Source organism: Mus pahari, chromosome 17, assembly GCF_900095145.1.
Source record: "Mus pahari chromosome 17, PAHARI_EIJ_v1.1, whole genome shotgun sequence".
Classification (NCBI taxonomy): Eukaryota; Metazoa; Chordata; class Mammalia; order Rodentia; family Muridae; genus Mus; species Mus pahari.
This window is the reverse complement of record NC_034606.1, coordinates 58,150,856-58,162,042: the sequence shown is the minus strand read 5'-3', so window position 1 is coordinate 58,162,042 and position 11,187 is coordinate 58,150,856. Positions and strand designations below refer to the sequence as shown.

Here is an 11,187-nt window from a genome sequence, read left to right as displayed (position 1 = left end):
GAGAGAGAGAGAGAGAGAGAGAGAGAGAGAGAGAGAGAGAGAGAGAGAATTCGTATGTTAATGAGCCTTTCCAAGTGAGAACTGGGTGAAACGCGCCATTTGCTGGCATTGTTATGGACAGCCTGGAGAAGATTTGCGTAAGCTGTAGCCCCTTGGGTCTGGGGGGTGTAAAGCCTTCATTGAGCTCCGCCCTAGCTCAGCGTGTGGGGCCGCGAGTTCGAGGCTCAGCACCGCCCCCTTGCACACTGCCTGCGCCCGCGCGTGCACCTGCGGGCGGGGGAAGTTTACAGAAGCTTCCAGGGCCGTCTGCAGCGCGCTGGCCACAGTCCTGTGCCACGGGGGATGGAGCGCGGCGGGCGGCGGAGCTCCGGCGTCTGGGTAACTTTTCTAGGAACGCCTTGCTCGGGCAAGCCCCGGTGGACACCTGCCAGAGGACGGTCAGCGTGACAGTTCCTGGAAAGCGAGCGGAGCCACCGCGACCGGCGGCCCCGAGCCGGAGCCGAGCTGGGGGTGGAGCGAGCGGCGGCAAACGCAAACGGTCTGTGTGCCCCGGGGACCGGGGACCGGGGTCGGGGTCGGGGTCGGGGTCGCTGCCGGGTGTGCAGGCGTGCAGTGCTTGCTGGATGCGGGCACGGGGCAGGGACTGCCACCGGGTGGAAGGGACCGGACCGTGGGGTGGGCGCTGGCCTCCGCCGTGCGGCCAGGGCGCCGGGCAGACCGGGATGAGGCGCCCCCTTGCGGCCAGAACCACCGCCGCCCGGGCGGAGGGCTGAGGCTGCCCCTGGGTCTGAGTGGCCCCCCGCCGTGCTCACCCCGCTGTGTCCCTGAAGACAGTGACATCCTTCTTCCTATCCTGTCTTTAAAGGCTTGGGTTAACCCGTGTGCAGATAAAAACGGGCGATGTGTGGAGTATTTTTGTTTTTGTTTTTGACGACTCCAGTTTTCTCCCATACTTTCTGGAAGTGTTTTCTCGTGCAGCGCGTTCCATGAGAGCTGTAAGTTTCACAAAGGGGATGTTGTTCTGGAGCCAACAGGTGACCGGGTGAAACCCGAGTCTCTGTGTACATTGGAGTCAGGTCTGGCGGCCGTTTCCTTGGGCCGCTGCCGAAAATAGAAATTAAAAAAAAAAAAATCAGAAAGAGATTGATGGGAACACAGTTTTGAGAAAACGTGTCTCCCACTGTGGAAAATGATGGTGTTGGTAGACACGGCTTCGCGTGATTTGTCACAAGCCACAGTATGCAAGCTTAGATCTCTCCAGAAGTGTCTCTCTGGCATAGTACCATGCCTTGTCATGGAATTTCCTCCTTTTGTTAAGCGGTCTGTCCCGGAATGTACTTGAGTGAAGTTAGAATGCTGTCGAAGAGTTCCACATTCTCTCTTGGAAAAACTGCATAGTATTTTGGCAACTGGTGGCACATAACAGCTGGGAAAATGGGGTGGAGGTTTACCTGGAAAATACCCAGTGGCAAATGTCCAAATACCACCGATTGCTCGCGTGAAGTACTTTAAAAAGGGAAGTTAGTTGCATTAGCAACCTTCCGATAAGTTTGTTAATCTTGGTCTTCCACCACAAACAGAGCTGACTTAGGTTATGATAGCAGTGCCTTTTGTCTCTGGAGGCAACAGGTCTGTCTGGACTGTTCTTTGCATGTGTTTGAAAACGTTAATCATTGTGCAAGGCTTACTGGGAAATTCAAATCTCGGACTCCGACTTTTGCTCACTCTGGGTTCATTTTAAACTAAGGGCATAAGCAAGGAAATGTGTATATCCGTAAAGCTTTCTAATTTGTGTTTTGAGAACAGAAGTATGCAGGCTTCCATGCTACCACCTTTGCCCTTGGTTACACTTATTTGACCTGTATGTTTAGCTAAACGACTAAGGAACGCGGGGTGACATCCTCAGTGCGTCAGGGTCTTGTTAACAAGTAGAGTAACAAAGAAGCTGTTCAAGTCTGTAGCTCAAAGGGCGGCACTTAGCAGCAGGGGACAGAAACCTAAGGAATTGTAGCTCAGTAATTTCACAGATCAGTATCTGTTCAGGTTAATTAAAGGGTTTCATAAGGATTCTACATTATCCCGGCAATCTTCACACAGCAGCCAGCATGGACATTTATTGGGAAGTCTTGACAATCAGTGATAGGATCTTAGACTTCATAGTCATGAAAACATTGACAGATGTTTGATTGATTTATGTGTATGGGGACTCGGCCTGCGTGCACATATATGTGCATCACGGGCATGTCTGGTGCCATGGATCCCCTGGAACTGGAGTTATAGACAGGTGTGACCTGCCACATGGGGTGCCAGGAATTGAACCTGGGTCCTTGGGAGAAGTAGCCCATACTCTTTAACTGCTGAGTCACATCTCCAGTCCTCTGACAGTTGTTTTTATATCTGCATCATTTGTTACACTGCATAATTTGATGTGATTTGGTGAGTCGGTCCAAGAAAGTGATGACTGCTAGAAACCACTGCACAGCTGACACAGTTATAACCTTCTGAGGCTCCGGACTGCCTCCAGTCCCCCCCCCCCCCAACTATACAATCTCAAACTGATAGGATTCGTTTCCCCCTTCCTGGTACTTCCCATAGCAGATTGTTTTCCTTTCCGGTGCCGGTTTCCTTGGGAACTAGATGCGCCTCCCAGCCTTTCTCTCGTTTGTTGTTTGTTTGTTTGTTTGTTTGTTTGTTTTTTCCTGGTCACAATTTTCAATACCACTCTTCTTTGATGGCCACTCTTCTTCGATGGCCAGGAACACCCTGTGGCATCTTTTCTCATTCCCTACTGCCCATGGTGTCAAGGGTAAAGCCTCTGGCCTGGCGGGTACAGTTCATGGCCGTCTGATCAGGTGCTATTCTTTGGGAGAATGTGTTTTCTAGGAATACCATTCACTGCGCCGCTGCTTCTGGAACTTTATTTGATGGTGCTGACTTAGAAAAACGCCCTAGATGGGCTAGAGAGATGACTCAGCGGTTAAAAGACTGACTGCTCTCTTCCAGAGGTCCTGAATTCAACTCCCAGCAACCACATGGTGACTCACAACCATCTGTAATGGGATCTGATGCCCTCTTCTGGTGTGTCTGAAGACAGCTACGGTGTATTCATCATATAAATAAAATAAAAAAAATGCATTAAAAAATTTTTTTAGGGCTGATGAGATGGCTCAGTGGATAAGAGCACTGGCTGCTCTTCCAAAGGTCCTGAGTTCAAATCCCAGCAACCACACATAATGAGATCTGACACCTTCTTGTGGTGTGTCACAGTATACTTATATATAATAATAAATAAATCTTTGGGTCAGAGCAAGCAGGGACTGAGCGATCGGGCTGACCAGAACGAGTTGAGTTGACCATAGCAAGCAGAGGTCCTAAAAATTCAATTCCCAAGAACCATATGAAGGCTCACAACCATCTGTTCAGCTACAGTGTACTCACATACATAAAATAAATAAATCTTTAAAAAAAATTTTTTTAAAAAAAAAAGAAAGAAGGAAAACACTTTAGAGCAGCGGTCCTCAACCTGTGGTGACAAACCCACAGGGGTCTCATGTCAAACGTTTTGCATATCAGATGTTTATGTTACAGTTCATAACTGTAGTAAAGTCACAGCTCTGAAGTATCAAAATAATCTCATGGTTGGAGGTCACCCAGGTATGAGGAACTGTACTAAAGGGTCACAGCACGAGGAAGGCTGAGAACCACTGCTCTAGAGAAACAAGGCAAAGACTGAGTTGTACGTCTAAAGGCCGGTCAGAACACTGCCCCCTTAATTGTCCCAGGTAGAATAGAAAGGAAAGTGATGGCCAGTGACCAAACTTAGAGTCAAGCTGCCATCTGGGTTGACTGACACCTTCAAGACCTGAATGCCTTCAGTGACTCCTGTGCTGATAGAGGGACACAGATCCTTCCTGTAACTCACGGGTCCTCCCTGTAACACACAGGTCCTCCCTGTAACACAGTTTGTACATTCTTTAAAAAAAAAAAAATTTGTTTTATATATGTGAATACACTGTAGCTGTCTTCAGACACACCAGAAGCGAGCATCAGATCCCATTACAGATGGTTATGGGCCACCATGTGGTTGCTGAGATTTGAACTCAGAACCTCTGGAAGAGCAGTCAGTTCTCTTACCAGCTGAGCCATCTCTCCAGCCCCCAGTTTGTACTTTCAGGCTTTGCCTGGTTTACAAAATACTGAAAGCGACAGATTTTACAGATTTCAAAGTAATTGGTCATGGATAAGGCTACTTACTAACGGACAACCATAGTGGGATTTAAAATATGACCACACCCAGCCAGGGATGGTGGCACAGGTCTCTCTGATCCCAGCCCTCAGGATGCAGAGGCAGGTGGATCTCTGTGATTTTGAGCCGAAGCCAAGACGTCTGGTCTACAGGGCGAGTTCCCGGACAGCTGCAGCTACATAGCAAGACCCTGTTCTGAAAACAACAGAAAGGAAACAAAGACCATGACAACCGGGAGAAAAGCACCCTCAGGAAACTTGAACTAGCACATCAGAGGTCTAAAGACTGGACTCTGGACTACAGCTCCTACACTGGGAAAACCCCAGTCTCCCCTTGTTCCAGGTGAACAGTGGGTTTCTAGGTCACCCAGCTGGATTCTATTTGCTGTTTCTGGAATTCTGAAGTGTGGGCACTTTTCACTGTGCTCAAAATGAAAACAAGTCACCAGCCACAGGCTCAGTGAATTACACACAGGCTGCCAGGAAAAAAAAAAAAAAAACAAGAGAAATACACAATAGAATTTGTAACCATTCCTCTTACATTGGCTACTTTTACTTGACATCGGGGCTCCTGATGGATTGTCACTTGCCTCCTTAATTTTTGGTTTTTAAGTTTTTATGACTGGGTGTTTTGCCTGCATGTATGTATGTCTGTACACCATGCATCTCTGCCTGGTTCCCAAGGAAGACAGAAGAAAGCGTCTTGGGTCGGACGCTCTCCTGACTAGTATCCAATGATGGAGAAGCCATACAGCTGCAGGCTGGTGTGTGCGGTTCTTTTTAAGTGAGTAAAATGGTGAAAGGAGCTAGGGAGGTTTCAAGAAAGAGAGGGGTGAGAAAAGACAAAGGAGGGGCGTGGAAGTGTTAACACTTCCGTGGCTTAGAGGCTGCGTGGATCGCTCCCACGATAATCCCTGAAGAAGTACACCGACTCTGCCAACCTCTCCAGCTTGCTTCTCCCTCTGATGACTCTGGTTCTAAGGCTCCTTAACTCCTTGCCTCTGGACAACTGGCCCTAAGGCTTCATACTACATTTAAATATTTAAATGCTAATGGTAGCAGGTAGTGGCCACACCACCCGGTAAAACTGGAAGCTAACATTGGGATGAAAGTGAACCTCTGCTTTCCTACAATTGTGGTACCCTTTATGTTATCAAAAAAGAAGTCCCCAGCGTAGTTTGTTGAAAGGCTGGACTAAAACCTATGAGAGTTTGTAGTTTAAAATTCGGCCACTGCATCCTAGTGATGTGTCCCATGGTTCACCCCATCAGAATAGGGACTTATCCCACATTCTCCGAGAGTACTGCTGTAAAAAGGGATTCAGATCCTTGGTTTAGGGGGGAGAAAACATGGTCTGTCATCATTTGCAGAACTTTTGCTTGATTTTTCTGGTTTTGAAATTAGAGTGACATTTAATTTTTAGGCTCTCTCTTTTTTTAATATTTATATTCTGTTGTTTTCCTCTTACCTCACCCCCCAGCCAGGTTTGGCAGCAGGTTAAATTGCATCGAAAGTACCAGTTCTCCTGGTGAGAGCCCATGAGTTACTAATTAAAGTCTTAATCTCTAGTCTTCTTTGACACATAGGGGCGGATCTTACAGGGCAAAAGGGAAAGAAGCAAGCTGTTTTCTGACTTCCATTAACACGTCCCCTTTTATTGAGGGGGTGGAGGACTGCACCTCTGTTTCTAGTCTTCCGCTAAGATGTGAATTGTCTGCACCTGTGTGCCACGGCTGGGTCAGAGGTGAGAACCCCGCCACCGTGGAGCCGGAAATGAGGCTGCCTGCCCCTCTGTCCGGGTGCATGAAAGCCCCGTTTACTGGCTGGGGCGGTATCTTGCTGAGTCACCATTTCTCCCGCAGGAGGGACTGCAGCCAGGAGGCGGGTGCTCTTTTAACCCTGCCCCTTTGTGAGCTGTTCTGAAGTTCGAAGTTTAAGAAGTCCTCGGATATTTTGCTAGCGGTGTATTTTAGCAAGTGACTCCCCCGACCCCACCAACGCTAAGTATCTAATGTTGCACTGAGAGAATTGCTGAAACATCATTTTACCTCGGTCTGGGATTGGTTAGGATTCAAAGTCAGAGGCTTTAACTCTTGTACAAGAGGCATTTGCCATCCTTAAACCCTCTCTGAAAAAGTGACTGGATTGGACTAATCATAATCTCTAAAAATTTTTATTTTTATTTTATGTGCATTGGTGTTTTGCCTGCATGTATGTTTGAAGGTGCCAGATCTCTAGAATTGGAACTCTAGCGAATTGTGGGCTGCCATTTGGGTGCTGAGAATTGAACCCAAGTCTTCTAGAAGAGCAGCCAGAGCTCTTAACCACTGAGTCATCTCTCTGGCCCCCCAACACACAGCCTTCTTTATATCAAAATATGTCAGGATCAAAACGTTTAAAGAAAACTGGAATCGTGAAGGTTCTTGTTTTTCTTCTTAGTGCCTCATGTGTGAGGGGTGATGTTTAAGAACTATAAGACAAAGGGATAACACACAGCGCTAACAAAGCCGGCATCTCAGCCTCAGGACCACTCCTTGACACCTTCAGTGCCCCTTTTCTGAGGCAGCTTCCTTATTCAGAGATTTAACACCTCACTTTGACCAATAGTGGGGCTGGTTCCATTTCACACTCAATAAGCCTTCCTAGATGTTGGTTGATAATGAGATTACACCATCAAGTCACCAAGCTGGACCCATGCGTGACCCGGCACCGTATCCTGTAGTCCTTCACTGTAGTCCTTCACTGTTGGCCGAGGGGATTCGCTGACTGCTTGTCCTTTGGAGTCTGGGTGTAAAAGTTTGATGTCAGGGATTAGAAGTATAAACTGTGCGGTTTGCTTCAGGGATAACACTCTCTGGCCATCTCTACTGCCCCCATTGGAAAACTTAGCTTAGGAAATCTGGGAGGCTGAGCTTTCGGAGAGAGGTGGAGAGCCCAGTTCCCCACTTCTGTTTAAACTCTTACACCTCGCAGAATCTCACTCAAGCAGAGCCAGCTCCTTACCCGAGCGAGAAGCATCTTCTAAAGGCAGCAGAGAGCACTAGCCTGGTGACCTGTTTTCTTTGGTACTGAGCTGGTTAAGGGGGTCACTTCCTAATTGCCTGAGTGGCACCGGGGCTTGAAGTCAGCAAACCCAGGCGTCTGTTCACTGTCTCTGAGCCCACCAGCGTGTAAACCCTATTATAAGCTAGAAGCTCTTGGTCGATCAGCATTGCTTTTTTTTTTCTTTTCTTAAAGATTTATTTATTTATTATATATAAGTACACTGTAGCTGTCTTCAGACACTCCAGAAGAGGGAATCAGATCTTGTTAAGGATGGTTGTGAGCCANCATGTGGTTACTGGGACTTGAACTCTGCACCTTTGGAAGAGCAGTCGGGTGCTCTTACCCGCTGAGCCATCTCACCAGCCCCAGCATTGCTTTTTACCCGCTGAGCCATCTCACCAGCCCCAGCATTGCTTTTTAACACCGCATCTTCTGTGTCACCCACAGCAGCCATCTTTTGGATGTCCTGTGACTGAGAAGCCAGCTTTTTAAAACTTCATTATTATGCCTTTGGAGATGGAACCCAAAATGAGCAAATTGGTCTTCGGGTGCCAGAGAAGTTCTACGTCAGACGATGATTCCGGCTGTGCGCTGGAAGAGTACGCCTGGGTCCCACCGGGCCTCAGGCCGGAGCAGGTAGGTAGGAAGTAAAGCTGTCTCCTTGGATTTGCTTTCCAGGGAAGTGTGGAACCTCTCTTCTCCCTGGCTGGCTTTGCTGTCTAAGGTCTGGTTTGGTTTCAGTAATGCCCTCCTTCTGCCATAGTGATTAATGATAAGGCAGGGCACCATAGGCAGTCCCGATAGGACTTTCCCAAGTCACTTTTTAGGAAAGAGAAACCTCATTTGGAGGTTTTTTTAAATGGTAGGTGGGGTGGGGGAGAGGGGTGTTTGTCTTTTGAAATGGGGTCTCATTGTGTAGTCCTGGCTTGCCTCCAACTCACAGAACTGAGATCTGCCTTCCTATGCTTCCCAAGTGCTGAAATTAAAGGCGTGTGCCACTATTACATGTCTCAGAGCTTCAGTAAGGACAAAAGGAAGTAAAAGGCCCACCTCCAGGCCAGTTCTCCACAGTGCCCCTCTATGGAAGAGGAATGCAGCATAGCTGATAAACAGGGCCTTTGATAGCCACGGTGGGGATTAGAGAGACATCACTGTGGCACTTCCTTTGTTTCTCTGTTTTAAAGATGGGAACGATCTGCGTGCCTATTTTTATTTCCCAATATCCTTACGATGAGGTTATTAAAAACCGTTGGTAGATCCTTTACAGGCAAAGGTTATTAAAAACCGTTGGTAGATCCTTTACAGGCAAAGGTATCTTTCAGAATTGAAGATGCCACCAGTTCCATGCCTGATTATGAATTACTGTTCCCGGGCGGTGGAAGGGAACCCCTTTTGAGATAGGGAATTTTGGCCTGGAGAGGAGAGATGGCTCAGGGCTTAAGAGCACTGACTGCTCTTCCAGAGGTCCTGGGTTCAGTTCCCAGCAACCACATGGTGGCTCACAGCCATCTGTAATGGGATCTGATGCTAGTACCCATAAGGTAAGAGAAAAGCTTCTAGAACAATACAGGAAGGAAAATTATGCTGGTGTAGCAGTTAGGGAAGTGGAGTTTTGACAAATTGTTTTGTAGAGAGGATCCCTCATGTCTTTGGATGGCATGTGTTTGTAGAGACCTACTGCTAGCAGACAAGTCCCAGGTCCCTAATCTTTTTATTTTTTATTTTACTTGAATGCCTTTGGTTCCATCTCAGCAATGCAGGATCCTGTGCTCATCTTTTAGGATGCTCCTAAAAGACAACAATCAGATTAGCTCAGCATCTCCCTTCTCCTGCTTCCTTGGGGAAAGTGAAGCTAGCTACTGCAGCCACCACCCGTGACAGCCTGCCAGGCTGAGCCTGGAGAGAGAAAACTGAGTCTGTTTGTGTAGAGGCTGACAGCCTGTGTGGTCACTTACAGAAGTCACCCAGCACTCTCCCTTGATCCCTCAGCTGACCTTTGCAAGACTGGGGAAGAAGAGTCACCATAAATGTGCACATTTGATAGCACATAATTTATGGCGCCCTTAATTGTCACTACAAATTGCATTCCTGAGGAGCAATTTAGCAGCTGGATGCTAGTGGATGCTACCAGATGCAGGTTTGCACCGCCGCTGAGTTGGCTCAGCTGGTCCCCTCATTAGCTGCAGGAGGCCAAGCCCTGTAAAGGAGGGAAGGGTAAAGGCAGGCAGGCGGCTCAGCCCTTCCTCCTATGTACTGATGTCACCACGCCCTGCTTCTGCCTCCACAGATCCAGCTCTATTTTGCATGCTTGCCAGAGGAAAAGGTTCCTTATGTTAACAGCCCTGGGGAGAAACACCGGATTAAACAGCTTCTGTACCAGTTGCCTCCACACGATAACGAGGTATAGTAACAGGAGGAAAGCTAATTAGTAAAAAGAAAATAAACAGTAAGCATCAAGGGGTCCTTCTGTCCCAGCTCGTCACTGGCTAGGCTTCTCTTAAAATGCACCCTAAAAATACAGCTTCCCTCCCTCCCTCCCTCTCTCCCTCCCCTCCCTCCCTCCCTTTCTTTCTTTCTAGAGAAGAACACCATAGCAGGAAGCCCCAGACAGGTTGTTTCTGGTAGTGTTCTCAGCCACCCACCAATTACCAGGAACGGTTCCTTCCACGTGCAGGGTGGGCACCTCAGGGTATTTCAGGATTGACCTGAGTGCCAGCAGAATGTGGAGCGAGAGCAGCCAGTTTCAGCCTTCCGAAGAAGGTGGGATCTTTCCTGCAATCAGTTCACATTTAGAATAAGCCAAGCTTGTTCTGTCAGATAGCATGCCTCTCTTCTAAAGAGGTCCATTCTACAGGGTCTAGATCTGGATCTGTAGCCCAGGCTGACTTCGAACTCCTAAAGATCTACTGGTCTCTAGGTCATGGGTACCTGGGATAGAAAGCCCGTGTGTCGCCCCACCCAGCCATGCCAACCGAGGGTTAGAGGCAGGGCAGCTGGGTCACCTGTTTGACTTCTGGAAACTCTGGGGAGGAAGGGTTGTAAGGACGGCCCTCCATGACGCACTTCTGTTCTCTCTCCCGTGAAGGTGCGGTACTGCCAGTCTTTAAGCGAAGAGGAGAAAAAGGAGTTGCAGGTGTTCAGTGCTCAGAGGAAGAAAGAAGCTCTTGGGAGAGGAACCATTAAACTCTTGTCCAGAGCAGTGATGCACGCCGTGTGTGAGCAGGTAGGCCCTTTCTAGATGGAGCAGAGGGTCGGTGGGAGCGGTGGAGGGGGACCCAGAGGGTAGGTGATGGCTGGCGTGAATGCGCACCCTAGCTTCTTACTCACGCTCTGCGACCACAGGAGTCGGTTTCTTTGAATGAAACTGGGTCGTGCAGGGGGGGAAACCCTGTAATTAAAACATATCGATATAATGAAGACATTTTGACCTACTAATGGTTCTCAGTAGGAAGCACACCCCACAGGAAAGCCTCTATGAATAGGGATCGCCTCAGACGCACTAGGCAGAGCTGGGAAGAGTGACTACAGAAGGTGTATCGAAGGTGGGATAGCCATTTAATCACCAGGAGGAGTAGACAGAAATTAAAGCTGCCCTAACAAACCCGTAGTTTATTTTCAAGTGGGAAAAGCTGAAGACCCGGTAATTTAGGTGAAGGACCGTTTTTAACTTCGACTTTGTTTTCAGTGTGGGCTGCAGATGAATGGAGGGGAGGTGGCAGTGTTCGCGTCCCGTGCGGGTCCTGGAGTATGCTGGCACCCGTCCTGCTTTGTCTGCTTCACGTGTAATGAACTACTGGTCGACCTCATCTATTTCTATCAGGATGGAAAAATCCACTGTGGCAGGCACCACGCTGAACTGCTCAAACCTCGGTGCTCAGCCTGTGATGAGGTAAAAAA

General features: G+C 48.3%; 1 protein-coding gene across 4 annotated transcripts in view; it reads left to right on the top strand.

Moving 5' to 3' along the window:
• The window catches only part of Prickle1 (prickle planar cell polarity protein 1), a 94,350-nt gene that overhangs the window by 74,530 nt on the left and 8,633 nt on the right, over window positions 1-11,187 (top strand). Inside the window, exons 1-5 of one of the 4 annotated variants that reach the window (XM_029547857.1) lie at window positions 343-538; window positions 7,738-7,926; window positions 9,578-9,691; window positions 10,376-10,513; window positions 10,976-11,179. In XM_029547857.1, coding sequence (XP_029403717.1) covers window positions 7,795-7,926; window positions 9,578-9,691; window positions 10,376-10,513; window positions 10,976-11,179 — 588 coding nt within the window. In that variant the 5' untranslated portion in view covers window positions 343-538; window positions 7,738-7,794. Of the gene's footprint in view, window positions 1-342; window positions 539-4,569; window positions 4,589-7,737; window positions 7,927-9,577; window positions 9,692-10,375; window positions 10,514-10,975; window positions 11,180-11,187 lie in introns of those variants that run through there. The other 3 variants (XM_029547859.1, XM_029547858.1, XM_029547856.1) reach the window with 3 other exon arrangements.